The following is a 20,321-nucleotide window of genomic DNA, read 5'->3' on the forward strand; positions in this document are numbered from 1 at the left end:
TAACTTCAAACTACAACATATAAAAAATATCTACAGAGTGCTTGAGGATGACTGTTTGTGCAGTTTGACATTAAAAACAAAGAACTAACTGAAGCTTGGTTAGGCTGCTTTGTGATCATGCCAACAAACATACTGCCCAACCACTTCTGAAGGACTGCCCTTCAGAAACAGAAGGTCCAGACTGCAGGGCGATGAAGCTTCTGTGGCTGAGGTGGCCATATTAGGGATATTCTCCCTCTGACATCACACGGATCCAAGAGCAGAAAAACCTGTCTGAAAGTGAGTATTGAGCGGTTTTAGCTGCTGTTTTAGCTCCTCCCATCCTTCTGTTGTCCCACGTAAACAGATGTAGGCAGAACTGATTCCATTTTTATGACATTGCAAAGATCCTAGAGCAGTAAAACCTCTCTGAAACTGAGTATTTAGAGCATCCTGAAGCCTAAACTATCTTATTTTGGTCCATAGTGCAGCATCGCTCAAACAAGTCCACCCTTTCAACTTTTTTCTGATTGGCTGGACCATGTAAAGAGAAGTGGGCAGGGCTCATTCCATCATCATGACATCACACAGAGCCAGAAATAGAAAAACAAAACAGTGAAACACTGTATTTTTACCCCCCCTTCCCATTTCCTTTTGATTGGCTGAGCCACATAACGAAAATTAGGCAGGGTTCATCTACTCTGTATGACATGAACATCGAGGGCAAACATGATAGGAGATAAATATCAAAGCCTGCTTTAATATTTCTTTAAATACAGTTTCCTAAATCAATAAAGAATGTTAGCATTTTTACTTTGTTGTTATCATGTTTACTGGAGATGAGGCAACAAAATTAAAAAATGAAACTGTGGCACAGATTGTGGTTAACTCAGACTGTCAGATGAGTCTTTATTCAAATAATCAGTCTTAGCTGTTTTATTAATCGCCATCAGCACACGGAGACAGGTGGAATCAACTTTAGCGCACTATAACTTTATCCTACAATGGTTCACATGGTAAAGCTTCCACAGCACTAATGCCATCAGTACAACAACAACAACATAAACATTGTTTTGCTAAAAGAGTATTACCTTCACACTCTTAATTCTTCTTAGTAGAAGGAAAAGTTGGACTTGGCCACTGCCATGTCACCCACTGTTGTAACTTTAACTTTATCATTCTTTGGCCTCCGCCATGTTGGTTTTCTGGAGCTGGAAGTGACCATATTTGGAGGAGAAGGTGCTGTGCCACGTTGTCAGCTAAAAGTGAGCAAGCCAGTTATTTTAAGCCTCAATAAAATCCAAACAGCTATAAACAAATGAACCCCACCGTACACCTGTTATTTAGGAGAAAACTGCTTCAAAGTTGGACATTATAACATGGGAGTGTATAGGGACTGACTCACCTTGGGAGCCAGGAACTGCACATATGCATAAGCTGATGTTTTATTCCACAACAGAAACTCAGTGATAGTAGCTTCTTCCTGAGAACAGGAAGAATTAAAAATCAAAGCCAGTCTTTAATAAAGTAAGTTAAATAAAGGGTCCGTCCTTGTTTTTGACACTACAGTCAAAAGACGACTGTTCTTGGTTTCCATTTGTAGTCATTTATATATATATGGCAGTACATCTCCCTTCACATATAGAACAGAGCAGGTATCAATGTCAGCAGATATGACACTGAAAAAGTCAGAAACGGCATTAAAAAGAGAAGCTCAGGTGGAGGTGGGTTGCAAAGCAGCTTGCACAGACTAAAACAGGTCATACAGAGTCACTGATATGAGACATGTGGAGGAGAACGAGCTGATTTAACTGGGAAAAGACAGTCTTAAAATTCATGGAGAAATCAATCCCATTGTCTGTGACATTCACACTGCCACTAGGGAGCAATTTCTCTTCACTAACTCGCTAAAATGTGAATATTTCACAGAGAAGTACACGTCTTTAAGTCAGTACAGATGTTATGGTGTCCAGGTGTCTCTCAGCGTGTCGAAGGAAACGTCGAGTAGCTAAAATGACGACACAACAGACCCAAACGAGTTTTACTCAAATATGTGGTCAAATATAGTTCACCTCCTGCAGGAGTCACATTGCTTTCATTGTCTTCTCCTCATTCAATGTCCACAGTAACTGGCTGGCTGGGAAAATTAAAATCACACAAATGGGACAGTTCCACTTTTCCTCTTTCAGCCAGGCCACAGCTAATCAGTGAAATCCCAACAGACCTCTTTCAGATTTTACTCCTCGTCATCTTCAGAGTCTGTTGGGAAGTTAAAATCTGAACCAGCGGCAAGGGTCCACGAGATCAGAGGGAGGTTGACCAGCGGTGGGATTTACAGCGAGGGGGAGAAGGTGAAGAGGAAAAAGGTGGGGGAGAAGGCACACATTTGGTTTTCCATCCTCTTCCTCAGCAGACCTGTAGATGGTAAAGAGAAGAGGTTATAAACCAAACCAATCACCAGCTTGGATAAACATCCATGAGTCTGCATTAAAGTTAAACTGACTGGAAAACAACAAAACAAAATTCCAATCCACTGGATTGGTCTGTTTCATTTTCATTAAGAACTCTTTTTTTATCTGCATGCTGTTAGTCCACATAAACTACTTCCAGGTGCAAACACCACATTTTGAATCATCTCCAGATCTTCTCCCCAACACGGAGAAAATTACTCTCAGCTGCTGATGAAGCAACTTTTGACTGAACTATCAACCTCTATTTAAGCCTCTGAAAAAAGGGGGATGGAGCAAAAAATACTCGCCAATTCATCAGCAGTTAAGCTCACATTTTTGCTTCATGAAAATCTTCCTGAATGAAAATGATGTCACTGTTCAAAAAAGTCTTAGTCCAGAAACTGCCTCTCACCTTCTGGTCAGACATGATGTTGTTGCCCTGCAGTGGAGTTGAGTGTCCGCCGAGCAGGCCTCCTCCCGGCCGGTCGTGCTCACAGAAGATTGTCCCGTTGACATAGTGGAAGCGATCGCCGGGAACCAGGCGGTTCCTGCATGTTGCACACGTGAAACACTAAAGAAAAACAAATAAATTGGATTAAAAGTTTCACCGGTCTGAAAAGATGAAAACATGTAAGGTTGACAACGCTGGACTGGTAGAAGATCACGCTCACCTTCAGGTGGTAAACGCTGCCTTGTGCTCGCATCACCATCTCGCTGGCAGGTATAGACTGTCCACAAGCGCTGCAGGCTCCACTGTGTCCAAACAGCCTGCACATGAAACCAAACAGTCATGCATCAACACAACAGCCATAAAGCAGATGTCGTGGGTTCTCAAATCCCATCTCTACTATTTCAGGTACCTGTGAAATGTTGAAATGTTAAGACATAAGTTCAATGCCACCAAATACGTCAAGATATCTTAATGCCAGAAAAAAAGTTGCCATCACAGCAGTAAATGTCAGTTTTTCTACATGCTGATGTAGTAAAGGAAAGAAATCTGTCAGATGAGTCTTTGGGCTTCAAGTGTAAGAAATAATGTATAAAATTACAGAAAAGACTCCTATAGTTATTATAAAACTGAAGGTTTTACTGTAGAATAACCTATGACCTCCTTCATATTTTCAAAAGCAGTCCAGCAGGCCGGATTAGAGTCTTTGTGAGGCAGATTCTGGCTTCCAGCCCTTATGTTTGACACCCCTGCCTTATATAAACACAGCATGTTGGCACCACTGAAGCTTGGGCAGAAGGGTAATAACAAAAGTTTGTGATTAAAGCTGTAAATGGTTTTAAGTCTTCATGCATCAGTTATATATAGTCTGTATTTAGCACCCATAAAAGGTCCAATGAGAGGGTATCGGCTCCGGGTCGTTTCAGTGTGGCGGCACACAGCAGCCGGTCCTCATCAGTCCGAACCTGGAGGAAGGTCAGTGCCTGTGTTGAACCTTTAAAGGAAGCTGCTGTCATCATTAAAGCTACACGTGAAACCCCGCGATACTCACTTGACCACTTTGGCGTCTCTCTCTTTCTCCCTCTTTCTTTGTCTTCCCCTTTCAATGACTCCACAGAGTAATGAATTTTTTATCTTAATCCAAACAGTCATTTAATGAGTGTGCCTGAGAGGATCCCTGTCCTCCTTAATTAACCCTCAGACACACACACACACACACACACTCCTCCCGAGTCTCAGTTAAGGCTCATCTTTCTTTAGCAGCATGACGAATCTAAGGACTCGACCCCAAACCAGACCTTAGGTAAGTCCACCTCAGCTCAAGGTTTGGATAATTTAGCCATGGCTTTCCTGTCTGTTGGTCAGTGTCTGTAGCTTTGAGTTCATGGGATGGATGGCGGTTGGAGGTCCTCCCCACTCAAACACAAATTAGCCGAAATCCACTGTAGGACTATTTATACATATTTTGAGCTCTTTATTTGCACTCCTGCCACAGAACGGAACAAACGGCTGCCAAGCGAGAAATCTGAGGCGGCTGTAATTCTGGAGTGGCACTGGAAGTCCAGAGTGGATTTAAATCAGACGTTTCTTCAGCTCGTTTGCGGCTGGAAACACACGCAGGGTTTTTTTTGTTTGTTTTTTTGTGAAAATTAGGTCTGGTGTCAGGTGCCAAAAAGCTAGCACTTGAACATCAGTACAAAACGGCCACATGATGCTGTGAACATTTGGCTTTCAAGCCAATCAAAATGTACGCTGGTTCTCAAAAGCCATCAAAGCAGGAGAGCTTTCACACTGACTGGACTGCTTCTCAAGTGCTCCATCACTGCTGATTGGGCCAAAAATAAGAGGTATTGGTGGAGTTAAAAGCACACATGACTTCAATTTCCACAAGAGTAACAAAAGCCATGAGCTGAATTAAAAAAAAAAAATCTATTCAAAAGCATTCAGCCAATCAAAAAAGGCAAAATAGGAAGTGACTAGACCAGGGCGATATGACAAAAAATATTTATCACGACATACATTTGAAAATTTGCAATAACGATATAACTGACGTAGAGCTTGGCGATATAAGATTTTTTCATATCACGATATGTTTTTTCATTTCAGGCGATAACGATATCTATCACGATATAAGCCAAATAACTATATTTGTAAGATTTAAATGTGCTGTTGCTCACAAGTAAAATGTGAAATAATCAGCAGCTTGTTTTTATTTAAATATTTGTTTCCCATAATAAGTTCAACAGGGTAGATGTACTTAAGAAACATGAGACTTTTTCAGATAAATAAAGGCAAATATTTCAAACTACACAAAAGGCAGCCACTAAAGCGTTTAAGTTTCAAAATAGAACAAACGAAACAGACTAAATTGTCAATTCAACTTAGAAACAAAATATTAATTCTAAAAATAAATCTTAGTTTGTTTTACAGAATAACAGACAAAACTGACTAACTTTTGTCAATATCAAATAAACTGAGAACTAAAAGGAAATTCTCAATCTCTCCTTGTTGTATAGCTGAGCTTTTCAAACAGTTTTAACAGTTACTTTAGTCTGACAAAAGCCGAATGACGAATTAGCGCTTCCAGTCAGAGACTGAGGCTACGTCCACACGTCCACGGGTATTTTTGAAAACGGAGATTTTCCGTGTTCGTTTTAAAAAATAATCCCGTCCACACATAAAGGCAGAAATGAAGGAAAACGCTGCTATGAACATGCCAAAGCAGCAGGTGGCGCTAGATTCTTAACCGTGCAGAAATGTTGGCCAATCAGAAGTCTAGAAGCCTCGGTGGGAAAAAGTAAACAAAGCTGGGGCATAGAAGCAGAACCGAGTCGTATGTGTGGAGGGACAGTAACTGTGTGTATATGTAAGCATTTAAACACTGCAGAGAGTAGAATTAACAGTAACAGTATTGTAGAAATTCATTTCACCGAAACAATAACGTGGCGCACAGTGTGACGTCAAAAAATGCGCACACCTTTGACACTGCGTTTTCTCCGTTTTTCTAGTCCACACGTAAATGCAAAAACTGAGTTTTCGAAAATATCCACCCTGGCCGGAGTTTTTAAAAATCTTCGTTTTCAGTGACCAAAAACGCCGTTTACGTGTGGACGAAAGGTGCAAACGCATAGAAAAATCTGCGTTTTCAAAAATACCCGGGTACGTGTGGACGTAGCGCATGCACCAGTTTATTGTATGTCCAGACTTGCTTTCGGCACAATTTACAGTGAACGCTACTGTTTTTTGTCAGACTTGAAATAGCCGAAATACCTTCACACTACGGAACTTCTATGGCTCTTCCGTTCGACAATCTCTCCGGCATTGGAACCATCATCTGTTTTCTCTTCGGTCACGCTCGGTTGATTTCTCTAGTCGGCACACTCATTTCCTCCATTACCCGGGCGGTACGGTGGCTGGCTGCTTCCCAAACAAATACACATGTGCGGCTTGGCACTTGTGCTGTACGTAACAAGTCACGTGACGTGACGCTGCGGCTGTGATTGGTTGATTGGTTCGGCTCTGCGCTACTTAATTTGGATTGGCTGACCTTTTTTTTTTTTTTTTTTAAAAGAGGACAAGAGCGGCGAGGTCTATCGCGATAGTTAAATTTTTCTATCGAGAAAAAGTTATATCGCGATACATATCGTTATTGTTCTATCGCCCAGCTCTAAACTGACGATATAATTGACACTAGACAAAATGCTTTACAACTCCACAACTTTATTAGTGCAAAAAACCCCAAAAACATCAATGTATTTTCACTTAAACAAGCAGCTGTTTTTTATGTGCATTAAAGTTATATAAAAAATTAACAGTGCAAATGCAAAATCCTTGCTGACAGTTTAACCAAAAGGCATTTCCAGTGGAAACTGGCTGCCAGATCCTCAGCATAACCATGTATAATATCCACAAAACTTAAAAAGTGGTTATACACACACAATACGGTAATATTATGTTGAAGCACAGTACGTATCACTCTGCGAGGCTCCTGCCTACGATAGCCGCAATGCTCCGACAATCCATCAAGCGGTGCGGGTTCATAGCTTAGCAAAGTCGTACTGAAACATTTGACAGATTTTCGAGCGCCGTGTACGACATAAAATCGTTTCGAGGTCAGTAAACACAACCAGAATTCATACATAAGGCACACGGGATTATAAGGGGCACTGTCGATTTTCAGAAAAATCAAAGGATTGATTTTAAGTGTGCCGTCTTTTCCAAACAACACGTAATAACGACGGCCCGCTAGCATGCTCTACCAAAAATAGTGCTTTGTTGTGTATCTGACGGGCGAAAGCTAAACCAGTTCCACACCACTGAAGTTGTAGCATTTTTACAAACCAATTTTGGTTCATCCGTTTCATTTAACGATCCGCTTTCGCCCTTCTCATTCTCTGTCGCCGTCATGCTTTTTCCGCCATGTGCATATGAAAACAAAGGCACTGCACATGTGTGTTTTACCCATATTATATCACAATATTTCATTTTCTTATCGTTTGCCCGACATTATACCGGTATTACTGTGAACAGTATGATATGGCCCAGCCCTAGAAGTGACATCACAAAGCAGCATTCATAAAACAAAACGTAGCTCATGGGATCACTAATCTTATTTTGGACGAACCACAGTAAAGTCACTAGAGGGTGCTACAATGACCAGGAATCATAGACTGTATATAAAAAATGGACACTGCCAACATGCTAGCTTGCACTGCTTTGAGGTTTTGTATTTTGAAGCTTGAACGGGCACATTCCAAAAACATGTATAGTTACTAAAAACGAGAGAATAGTGATAGAAACCAAAGGTATTTTTGTAGAAGGCTGTAAACATGTTTATTTCTGCTCTAAAGTTAGACACATTGACACAGGAGTCTATGGGGCTGATTCAGTGCCTGAGCCAGCCTCAAGTGGTCACTAGAGGAACTGCAGGTTCTAACATGAGAAGCCATCACATCTCAGCACCTGAGCTTCCTGAGACCAAACTGGTGTATCGACTTGGCACACGTTCCCAAAGCTGTCAAAAAAAAAAAAAAAAAAAAAAAAAAAAAAAGCAGCATTCAACAACTGAAGAGCTCCCTGTTAGTTTAGAATCATAGTTTGATTGTGACTCGACTGACCAGTCTGTTTTGTAAAAGGCAGATTTTTGCCTTCAGTGAAGCCTTTTTCAGTTTGGATGAGTTTGAATGAGCTTAATCATGAGCCAGTCATGAATGCATAGGAACCTGTGAGAGTCCAGCTTCTAATTTGGAGTCACACCAGTGCAAAAACCGCATGAATACTAATCAGGGACATTTATATGCACCTGCATAAACATCCCATTTTACGGCTGGATCGAATGTGGAATTTCCTCCAACACACTGCAGACCTCTCATGATTATTCAGTGTATCTTATTGCAGATTGTGGCGTAATCCGACCGTACAGTCAGAGCTTTATTTATTTCATGAGAGGCTGCTGTATTATTACTGGCCTGATGCACAAAGTCTGCTGTGTCTCAGGGTCCTCCTCAGCAGCTTTCCAGATCCAGCCCTCAGTTTTTCCTAGAGATGCCCACAAAACCCCTGCCTGCACCTCCCTCACACACACTAACACACACACACGTTTCACGTTTCTGAAAAGCCTCACCTGATGTAGTCGTTCTTGCAGAGGATCATGCCGCCTTTGCTGTAGCAGGTACTACTGTACTCGCCCAGCTGAGCGTGGCAGCAGGAGCACTTGAGGCAGCGCGTGTGCCAGTACCGCTCCATCGAGAAGAGCAGGAAGCGGTCCGCGATACGACCCCCGCATCCTGCACACGACCTGCCCGCTGTCCCGCCGCCGCTGCCCATCACCGCTACTGTGGGTGCCTCCACCCTGCTGTTCACCATCGCCACTGGAGGGTAAAAGGAAAGAGGAACCATTGGAGGTTAGATATAAAAAAGGTGTCAAAGATGAGACCAAATAAAAGCGTGTCAGTGATGTTAACTCCAAACCTGAGGCTGCGACTCACTTTCTAATATTAATAATTACTTTCAGATTTTGAAGTTGTTGCCACCTAACTGATGATCAGTGTGGGACAGCATGGCAGGGTGAGAAAACCAGGATTGGACTGGACCATGATATTTTTCTAAACTAGCTGTAAATGCTTCTTTTCTACTCGAGCACTTAGAGCACATTATACAACATGTCTCATTCACCCACACACGCAAGCACTTTTCTCTACACACAAGTGCTTTCCATCCAGCATTCACACGCATTCACACTCCAATGAGCGAATCAGGACCAACTCTGGGTTTGGTTTCTTTCCCAAGGATACTTGATCGAAATACCGACCTTCTGATTGGTAGATGACCTGCTCTACCTCCTGTGCCACAGCTGCCTCTTGTTGTATAACCACCAGAAGCCCTCTGACACACCAACTGTCAACTAATGACATATTTCTTCTCCTCCAAACAACGCTAAGTTGAATATTTTTCTGTAGCCACAGTTTTTAGTGTTTGTACTTAGTTTGGAGACTAAGTTGGGTATCTGGTATCTATCTATTGGATATCTATTAGAGAGGAGGGTGGGAGCTCAGAGTACAGACGCTGCTCCTCAAGACCAAAAAGAAATGCATGGAAGGAGATGCTGGGGTAGACCCAGGGTCTACCCTCAGTTTGAGAGGAGCTTGACAGGTTGAAGGGAGGTCTGGGCCCACTTATGGAGTGAGACTTTTACCTGAATAATTAAAGGCTCATAAAACAGTGCATGAGGCAGGAGCATATCCTTGAATATGAATGTAATACACAAACATAAGAACGATCCCCAAACAAGCTCAAAGATGGTAAAACAAAACCACACACACTCTTCTGAACCTGATAAACGAGCCCCGTGAGCAGGGAATCTGTGCAGGATCTGGGCCTTGATTTAATTCTTTCCTTCATCATCTCTTTTTAAACATTACGGAAACACATGTACCGTCGGGCAGCATTCAGCATATTCCTCCTCACTCTCGTTTTTCCATTACAGAACTGAGCTGATTTCATGCACAGCTGGGAATAATATTGCTTTTGAGTACAACCACAGCAGTGTGTGTGCCGCTCAGCAATGAGTCAGCAACACTGCCTCTTCAGCCGCTTCCATGATTTATAATTAGGGCCAACAACAACATAAAATAATTGCAGGGCTAGATTTCATTTTCCAAATGAGCAACAGCAGCACAATTTGTCCTCCAGAGCGTCTAATTTCAGCAAGGGCATGTTTAGCTTTACGACTAGCCTTCCCACAAGATCATTTGAGATTGCAGCAAGCAGCAGCTGGTCCTCTGCGGCGAGGCGGGCTGCCCTCAATACCCTCATTTTCTAGAGTAGACACCTGGCTCTAATCAACCACAGGAACACCATGTTAAGAAGCCCAAGGCTACGTTCAAACCACAAACAGCCACACGCGCTGGGACCAAACCTTCTTATTAGTGACGGCTCAGTCATGAATGAGTCAATCCTCTGAATGAGAAGTGAGGCCATTTATTTAATCCACAAATGAAACCTTTACATTTGAAATGGGTGAAAACTCGAGCTCATCGTTTTAGCCTTAAATTCTCCTCGAGGTGTTTAAACAGCTTGTAGTGCACAGCAGGACAAACCACAGACACAAAGCGTGACTAAATCCGACAACTTTTTCTACCAGAAAGACATAAAACTAAACAGTGCACAGTCGGGGGTTTGCATTCAAATCTGTGGACCTGGGCTCTGTGCTTCCCTCTCTACTTCCTGCCATGAATCTCCTGTTCCAAAGCTGGATTTTCACATTAAACACGTCCAAAATTTCAAATAATGAGCTCAGTGTTTCTACAAGTAATCCCTGTGAGCGGAACACTCATTTGTCACTGTTTTTTCTACTCTTGGCTCTGTTTGATGTCAGACCTTACACATATGGGTTTATGAGGGGCAGCCAATCAGAAGAAAGCTTGCTTAAAGGGGAAGGATGCAGAATAGTTTGTTTTAGACAAGATGAACTGAAGGCCCAGTATAAGATAGGGTTATTTTGAACTGTGAATCATGCAAAGCTGCTTTATTAGAGTCCAAAAATAGAATTAAAGAAGCTGGAAATGAACCGACGGGTCCTTCTTCATGTGTCTGCTGACAATGAAAGACAAGAATGATTACATAAACCTGCATCACTGGTATACTTTAAATTCACTTTGTATATAATCAGTACATTGCCCTGATATTTGGGGCTACATGGGCTGCAGTTCTTCAAATGCCCACTTGAGGTTCCTGTGAGTCAATCCCCATAGACTCCCATGTTCAAATTCAACAGCAGAAATAAACTGCTTTGGTCTCCATCCATCCATTCGCTTCCGCTTATCCTTTTCAGGGTTGCGGGGGGCGCTGGAGCCTATCCCAGCTGTCGTAGGGCGAGAGGCGGGGTACACCCTGGACAGGTCGCCAGTCTGTCGCAGGGCCAACACACAGGGACAGACAACCATTCGCGCTCACATTCACTCCTAGTGGCAATTTGGATTATCCAATTAACCTATCCCCACAAGCTGCATGTCTTTGGACGGTGGGAGGAAGCCGGAGTACCCGGAGGGAACCCACGCAAACACGGGGAGAACATGCAAACTCCACACAGAAAGACCCCGGCCTGATGATGGAATTGAACTCAGGACCTTCTTGCTGTGCGGCAACAGTGCTAACCACCGCGCCACCGTGCTGCCCTGCTTTGGTCTCGATAGCTATTTTTCTCCTTCTTAGCCAGTTATCAGGGGTGTAAAAGCAAAAGACAGGGACGTGCCTGATGTGGTCATCTCAGAGAGACAGAAGCTACACCCACATGTGTTTACAAGTGGCACCCAATCAGAAGAAAGTAAAAGTAATCTCAACTTGGAGGCAATTAAAGTGACGTCCAATAGGTGTGAAGTATACTGATCATTGTCATAATGTAGCGCCAACTGTTATTAGCTACAAACTGATGGAAACGGAGCCATTTCCGCCCCAGTGGGCTTTTTCATCCAACCAGGATCAAAAGCATTTATAGCTGACCAACTCATTACTAAACCTATCCTGAAGTTCAACCTCTGACCTCACTCTCCCGTTAGCATAAATCCAAAAGGTCATCACAAGGTCAATAATTCTGGATCTGTTCCCACTTGGTGTTTTTAATGTGACCGTGTGCCTAAACATCTCTTTCTCCTCCTTCTGTCTCCTGTCTTTGGTGCCAGATTCCTCTGGGTGGCACATCACCAGCCGTGAAATCAATTAGCGGCCCGAGTCTGCAAAGCATAACAGCTCCCCTCCCACCCCTGTGAAATAAAGTGAAAACCTGTACATCGTCACGAGTTTGTCTCTACAGTGGCATCCAAAACACAACCCTGTCCTCTGGATATCATTCAGGTGGTGAATCAGACCTGACCGGCTCATATGCAGACTAAAAAGGATAAGAAACCTCAGTTAATGAGTCTGAAACCTTTAAAAGAACACACGTGCACACACACACACACACACACACACACACACACACACACACACACACACACACACACAGCTCTTTAACCTGAAAAATGTCCAAACGTTCCCAAAACAAAACTGTGGAGCAGCGGCCAATGCAATCATCACACTAACACCTGTGTTAATTCGAGAAGATTCGAGACAGCTGCCAAAAACCTCTATGATACAATTCTTATCCAATTAAAATGCAAATCCTGCTTTTAATCATCTCCTGCAGCACACAAAGCCTCAGCGTGTCTCACTGCTGAGACGGGGACGTTTCAGGCTACAGATACTCAGATTTATACCCAGCAGGTCGTACGATATATTTGCAGAAAGTAAATATCTTTGTCTAAACAAAAGCTGCTTCTGTGTAAAGTGTAATTATGTTGCCATATTTACCAGGACGTTTGTCACATTTTGGGTTCAGTCATTGTGTTTTCATGAATGTTTTATCATCTTCTGGAATGTTACCAGAAGCTTTATTTTATAATTTCTGGATGCTTTATGGAAAATCTGCTTTGTTGTGTAATCTGGGCGTGATGTTTTTTTGTTTGCAAGTTATCTGAAAGGTTTTCTGGAAACATTGCAGTTCTGAAACATTTGTCATGCTTTACTGTTGTGTTTTTGTATTCTCATAAAAGTTCTGGAATGTCGTGTTTCCTGAACAATTCTCTCGTTAGGTTTCTGTGTTGTTGTTATTTTCATATTTTCCTAATATTAATTACTTTTTTTAATGTTCCTTTTTGCAGAAATGTGATTTCTGAAACATATTTCTGGTTTTGCTGCTGTGTAACATGTACAGGACATGTGGTTTCCTGAATGTGTTTCCTGAAGTGGAACTTCTTCTGGAATGGCATTGTGATTTCGTAAAGAAGAAGGAGTGTTTTACAGATTTTTGCCTTGGTGCAGTCAGGTGGTTTTTATTTTCCCATTTTGTTTGCCGGAAATGTCATTTTGTCGTTTCCTGCTGAAAGCTTTCCCGTCTACTTCTTAGTTTCCTCTAAAGCCTGATAAAACGCTGCACAGACTTCCGATTCTTCCTTCCTGCACACGCAGGTCTGACCATGTCATTTCCAGCTCCACACTCACCTGTGTGGGCTTTACTTTCTGAGCTTCCCCTCGGGGTGTCAGCAGCAAACACTACGTGCTTTCAAACCGCTGCCGGTGAGCTCTGCTGCATGGCCGCTGAACCACCACAACACTCGCTGAAGCTTGGCTCTTCAAACGAGTCTTCATCTTCGAGTCTTTTTGGTCGGATGTTTGGCTCTGGTGTCAGACTGTAGTTAGTGGAATCTGACTGAAAGCTGGCCAGAACATTCAGGCTGTGAGTATCTGTGTGACTTCTCGGTGAAGCTGAGCGTCACACAAACATTATGATCACATCCAGCAAACTGAACTGTTCCCACCTTTGCTTTTTCTTTCTTTATTAGCAGCTCTTTAATCCTAAAGAATCGCCGGTAAAGGAATAGCTGCGTGTGATGGAGCAGTGAATAAACACAGGGGCTAATGAAGAGACACAAACTGGTGAATCAGATCCAGTTTCAGGCTGATTGGGTTGACAACAGCTCTTTTTTTTTTTCCTGGCAGTTGACGGATGTTCCTCATATTAAGAAAAATCTTCGTTCTGTGCAGATTGGAGGACCTCAATTAGTCTAAAAGGAAAGGGTTTAAGAGTATAATGTGTCACAGGGCGTATCAGGTTATGGCTGATATGTCATCTAGTAATTCATCACAGTCCACAGGACTCCCAGTTTGAGTGGCTTATATTCCCTTTTAATCAATCTTTTTAATCATTTCTTTCACTCAGTGTTTCTTATTCCATTTAAATTGTGTTTGCCTGATTTTTTATTTTTTATTTAAGCACTTAATAGTTATTTGCCATTTAAGCTTGTGACCATCAGGACTGTATTTCAGCTTTTTACTGGTTCCAGCATCACCCCAGTCCTGACATCTCACCACTGGCTTCTTATTTGGTTTAGAGAAGACAGTGGTGAGATGTAAGGAAAGATTTGGGGGGGAGAAAGGAGCAAAGAAAGGAAATTCCAGTAGAAGAAAGGAGAGAACCTAAAGAAAGAAGAAAGGGGAAAACAAGGACACAAGCTAAGAAAAAAGGATAGATAACAAGGATAGAGGCAAGTAAGTAAGACAATAAGGGCAAAGTGAGGAAGGGATAGGTAAGGAAGAAAGGTAAAAATGCAGGATGGGGAAAAATAAGGACAGGGAAGCAAGGAACAAAGAAACAAATGAATGAAGAGAAAGGAAGGAAAATGGGGTATTCAAAAAGAAAGGAAAACAAGGAAGGAAGGATAGAAGAAAGAAAGGGGAAATAAAGGCGAGAATGAAGGCTTGATAAATGGAAGAAAAGCAAAACAACTAAGCAAGGAGGGAGGAGTGAATGGAAATGCAAGGAAGATAGGTAAGGAAGCACAATAGAGAAGAAAATAATGATTGACAGAAAGGACAAAAAAGGAATGAAGTGAAAGAGAAGAAAGTAAAGAAAGAAGAAAACAGGAAGGTAAAGTAAAGAAAGTAAGAAGAAAAGCTAGGGGAATAAGAGTAGAAGATGAAAAGGAAGGAAGAAAGAAGGAGGGTAAAAGGAAGGGTAAGAGTAAAAGACAGGATAGGAGGAAGAAATGAAAGAAAGAAACGGAACGAAGGATGGATGCCCTGAATGGTTTGCAGCCATTTTAGCGGCTGCTGGATGCTGACAGGACGAACTGTGCACGAGTTGTTTTATTCTGAAATTATGAAGTGCTTCCTTCCTTCTTTTTTCAAAGCAGCTCAGTGAAGCCTCCTCCACACTCTTCAGAGGTGTAATTAACAAATAAGCTGCTTTCAGTCTGAGGGGGTAAAAGTGACTAAACGAGCCCGAGCGAGGGCGCGCCGGTCACACAGATCCAGTTTCTTCTCCTGAGACTCTCACAGAGAGACGTGCCGTTTCATTAAAACAGGCCTCTTTTTAATTAACACCGAGGGCACGGGTTCGTGTGGCAGCAGCGATCCTGCTTGCAGTTTCAGTCAAATTAAAAAGACGCAGCTCTGCCGCAGAAGCAAGAGCTGATAGAAATATCCTTTTTAATAAAAATTTGGTCAAATTTATTCAGTCAGTCGCTCGTTTAGGAAAACAGTTTCAGAGACAACCTGCAGATTCTCCCACAGAGACTTTCCTGTGGTGCTGAGAGCTGAACGAGTACAGCTCAGATCACTTAAACACACCGACACACACACGCCTGTAACGACGTGATGAAAGTTCACTGCATGCAGCAGGTTTACTGTATATGAAAGAGGGACATGGCCACTGTGATGTCCCTCGTTAGTGAAGTCCTGTTCTGAGTATTTTCCCGCCTTTTTTGGCTCTTAATGGGACCTATAATTAACAACACGGTTTTTAATATGACCTAAAACCAAGATCATAAGTTCATCATGAGGATCTTGAGAGACACTGCGTCATTTTCGCACAGACTGTTTAATCAGAGCAGTCGCCCCCTGCTGGTCATTAGAAAAAACAGGTTTAAGCGGCTTCACTTTTCAATAATGTCTTTTTTATAAAGAGCATCGTTGACACCAACAGTGATGGATGAAGCATACATGCCAATAGTTTTTTACATTTATTGCAACTCTTGATTTTTAGTTATTTATTTTTAGGAGCTTTTCTGATCATTTGATTTTGATTCTTATTCATAAGCTTGTGTTTGTTATTTTTGTGAAGTCAGAATAAAAATATTTAGCTATAATAACTGAATTAAAGCATAAGTTTGAATGAACAAGTCAGCGGATATTTTACTTGAGCGTAATTTTCCTCTCTGAACGATTCATTACACAGAATTAAAAGTCATTCACTTACAGCAGAGGTCGTGAAACAGCTTTTTGAAAATGTGCTTTTGGGTATTCTCTGTTTAAACTCATTTATAAAACAGTATAATCATCAGGCAGTTAGGGCTGTTGGATATAATGATATATATCAGATGACGATATAAAAACGTCTGTCGTTTCATTTTACGCTATCGTTTGTTTCGTGGTGTCGCAAAATAAACTGTTTACGGAAATATTTTTCATTATTTTGATGGTCACTGTAGCGGCTATATTAATTTCTTAAAGTTCTCTCTTTCTCTTATATTTTATATAACCACACTACGGACGGACAAGCGCCTGTTTTTATGCGTTGTGGTTAGCAACAACGATGGTAACACCATCGCGTGTCCGCTTGTTTATGTTCCACATAAACCTTTCACAATAAAGCTCAAGATCCTGTTGAGACTTTTCAAAATAAACTGAATCACGTGAAAGAGCAGATTATTTACAGATGAGAAGTAAAAAAGAGCCGCCAGGTGCTAAAAACTAAACCTTAGACTCAAACGTTAGAACAGCCTTTTCCCCGCAGCACGCCGTGTAATAAATACTCACAAAGAAAACGGCGGCCGTTACAACTTATGTCTAAAAATGTATAGTTTCATGCGTCGGTTAAAACACTCGACTCCAGCTACATGACGTGGAAACGCTGGAAACACTTCCCGCAAGTCGAGCTGCCCGAGATTCACAGAATTTACAGAAAATGTTACATTTTTGTGATTTAAATCGTTATCGGGATGATAACGATTAAGAGCTCTAAATAGAGTGTGTGTAGTGCTGAGTTAGAGTACACTCGCCCACATCTGCTAACACATTTTTCTACAAGTTTTCCAATTTCTTTTGAAAAAAACAACAACAAACAAAAAAAAAACAAAACACAAAACATTTTTTAAACTACATTTACAAAACTGAGTGTTTGCTCAAAGTCACAAAATGTTTCATACCAGACACATAAACAAAGCCAGCCAAAATATTACCAGTGCCGAGCATTTATTACACGCTGCGGCATGAAAATGAAAAACACAGACTTCAGGACATGACGCCCGAGTCGTTCCAACCTACTCGGGCTGTTTTGTTCCATAAAAGTCACAATGTGAAGCAGAAACTCCAGAAACAAACCACAGGCCGGGTAAAACATCTGAAACCTGAAGTTATGAACCTTAAACCTGCACTCTTTATAATGACCAGCAGGGGCCGACCTGCTTCTCCTGCGATCTCCGACCCAACAACACTTTGTCCAAATTATTAAATCAATCAATAAATAAATTTACCAAAAATGATAAATAAATGATTTTTAATAAATTATGATGCAATTAAAGAAAAAAGGACGATAAAACAGAGGATGCTCATAGGCTAACGACTTGATTTCACCAAAATGATTATAGCAACTAACCCATGAGTGATGTCACAGTGGCTACTGCCATCTTTTATATACAGTCTATCATATCAACTATCTCTTGGCCTCTCAGGATGAACATTTTTTATTTGTTTTTAGTTTGAATCTGCAGTTGTGTTTAACAAAAAAGGTTAAATGAGATCTGAGATTGGTTTTAAAAGTGGGTGAATATATTAAGTTAGTGAGGACAGCAGTGTTATAGCATCTAAACTTAAATCCATGTGCACAGTCCTTTTTAAATAACCAAAAATGAACGTGTGTTCCTACAAGTCTGATGAGATATGATGTAAACACTTCTTATATCAAAGAGTAAGGTAGGACAAAGCAGATTCTCTGGTTCCACTTCATCACTTTGTGAACATAAATGAAGCAGCACATTCCTGTTTTCACTTCATATTTTTGTCATTTCATAGAATAAAAACGGGCGGATGAGCTTGGAAAGACTTTGGCTTCATGTCCTGGACCCTGCCTGTTGTAAATGTCGTGCTGCAGTGTGAAATAAAGACTCGGTGTTGATGCTTTTCTGAGAATATCATGCGGTTTGGAGCAAAGATAAAACTGTGTTTGTGCGTTTGCTTGTTTCTGAAGAGTCAGAAGTTTTAAAAATGCTGTCTGAAAAGAAATGTGTCTGAGAAAGTGTAAATATTAAAGACAAAAACATCAAATCTGAGGCTTAAATCGCGGTAAATATTTCAGTCTGGTTTAATTTCATTCCGCTGACAGTAAAATAGTCCTTTCAGGTTCGTGAACTCACCTCCGCGCTTTGAACTTGAATCTCTCTGTTCGTCCACCTAATGTTTGTGCCAAAGGTCAAACAGCTGGGAACTTTTCGGCTCAGTATTCCTGTGAAGGAGCTCCTCTCCGCTCTTCTTCCATGCAGTCTTCTGCTTTTTTCTTGCAGATGTTTGAGCGCTCTCTCGCTCTCTCTTTCTTTTTCTCTCTCCTGCACCTACTGCGCTTTGTTCGCGCACTGAGCTGTTCACGGAGGAGCGCTCCTCCCCAATTTAAACCAGCCAGGCCACGCCTCCTCTGCGTCACGAAATGGGCGTGGTTCCTGCCTGTGGTCAGGAAGATGGATGACTGCTGATCTAAAATCTAAATATGCCATAATTATCTCCTGACTGTGACTGCAAACAGTCGTTTATTCACATGACGCTTTGCTTCAAGAGAGAAATTCTTCTTCTTACAACAACAGGGATTTATTACTAAATAAAAACAGAATCAATAAATAACTCAAATCAGTTTAACTTAAAGAGTTAGGCTTTCTGCTCCAGATTTATTTATAATATTTATTTAAATCTAATTTTATTTATGTATTTATGTAGTTTAATGGGCGTGTTTCTAATTTATTGTTCGAATGTGAAGAGCCAATCCTGAAATAAAAGGAGTCCAAGAGGACCAAGAAACAAAGAAGGAAGGAAAGTATAAGAAGGAATGGAGAAGGATGCTAAGGGGAAGAAAGGAAGGCATTTAGGAAGAAGGGATAAAAGGATGTTAAAAATTAAGGAAATTACAGTTCAAATGGAAAGGACCAGGGGAGGAAAAAATTAAAGAGCAACAGGTAATGAATGAATGAAGGAAGGAAATTAGGAACATGGAAAATAAGGAAGAAAGAGAAAAGAAGGAAGGAAGAAAGGGTGACAGACGGACTCAAAAAGTAAGGAATATGGAAGGAAGGAAGGAAGGAAGGAAGGAAGGAAGTTGGGAACAAGGTAAGAAAGGAAAGTTTGAAGGGGGAATGAGAAAAAGGAGAAAAAGTAGAAAAGTATGAAGGACGGTATAGGAGCAAGAGAAATAAGGATTTAAGGATGAAAGTGAAAAGAAGGAAGGTAGGAAGGAAAAGAAGAAGTGAAATAAATTAGTAAGGAAGTAAACTGCATGTCTATTATATTTATAATTATTATTATTATTTTAAGTTCGTTTCACCTGTCTTTTATATACAGTCTATGGATGAGGGTAATTATGAACCTTTGGAATTAATTTCTGACTTTAAGTTTATTAAAAGTCTCCCCTCCTTCACTGAAGATTCATTAGTATATGCACAATAAGACCATGACAAGCCTCACATGTAACACCTCCTCTGGTAATAAGCCCACACATGATCCTGTTCTGAGGACGCTGGTGTTGTTGGAGGGGGGGATCTGTAGTGTGTGTGAAGCTTTTTAAACTAAAGGGGGGCTCCGGGGAGAGCAGCTCTAACCACAGTGTCAGTTCCCTGTCAACACCTTTAATTATGTGGTTATTTATAGCTGCGCGGGCGCCTCTTGTGGGTTCAGAGTCATACATCACACCTGCAGAGGGCTGTGATAAACACTGCTCGGGTTCAGGTCTGCAGGTTATCTGGTTATGTTAATATTTTTATTAAACCGACCAGGTGTGTTTAGTCAGTGGAGTTATAAAGCATGCAGAGAGGGTGAGGCTTAAAACCACAATCAAAAACATCATGCTTTAAGAGCACACCTCTGAGATTATAATTACTGCCACATGCAAACAGCCGGGCTTCGTTCGGTGTGGCATAAACGTGCCTAGCGCGACCCCTGCTGGACAAAGTGCTCACGTGCGGGGTAAGTGTAAAGAAGCTGCACTACCTTAAAGGAGCGTGTTTTCTAAATTATCGGGCCAAAAAACAGAGGTAACAAATATTCAGACGCAGCATTTTCAGCCTTCGGGCTGTTTAAAAACGTTTTTAGATCTGAATGCCCTTTTGCCAAATTTAGCCTGAATCTTCGGCGCAGACTAATTTTTTTGTGGG

General features: G+C 41.4%; 1 protein-coding gene across 1 annotated transcript; it reads right to left on the reverse strand.

Moving 5' to 3' along the window:
• Window positions 1-857: 857 nt before the first annotated feature.
• Window positions 858-18,533, reverse strand: LOC146705381 (LIM domain transcription factor LMO4.1-like). The gene is made up of 5 exons (XM_085463027.1): window positions 18,324-18,533; window positions 8,501-8,747; window positions 3,101-3,197; window positions 2,842-3,000; window positions 858-2,394 (listed from the first exon to the last, which is right to left on the reverse strand). The coding sequence occupies exons 2-5, from the start codon at window positions 8,740-8,742 to the stop codon at window positions 2,386-2,388; spliced, it is 507 nt and encodes a 168-aa protein (XP_085319153.1). The 5' UTR covers window positions 8,743-8,747; window positions 18,324-18,533; the 3' UTR covers window positions 858-2,385.
• Between the last annotated feature and the right edge of the window lie 1,788 nt (window positions 18,534-20,321).

The sequence above is a fragment of the Copadichromis virginalis genome, linkage group LG7 (assembly GCF_057382275.1).
Source record: "Copadichromis virginalis isolate Kocher_CV1m ecotype Utaka linkage group LG7, C_Virginalis_male_GT1.1, whole genome shotgun sequence".
Lineage (NCBI taxonomy): Eukaryota > Metazoa > Chordata > Actinopteri > Cichliformes > Cichlidae > Copadichromis > Copadichromis virginalis.

Bases quoted from the DNA above. Each gene is read 5' to 3' on its own strand.
- LOC146705381 (XM_085463027.1), bottom strand. From the start codon at position 8,742: ATGGTGAACAGCAGGGTGGAGGCACCCACAGTAGCGGTGATGGGCAGC. The intron at 3,198-8,500 runs GTGAGGCTTTTC...TTTCATGTGCAG, and splicing joins TGCAAGAACGACTACATCAG to GCTGTTTGGACACAGTGGAG. The intron at 3,001-3,100 runs GTGAGCGTGATC...GTTTTTCTTTAG, and splicing joins GCAGCGTTTACCACCTGAAG to TGTTTCACGTGTGCAACATG.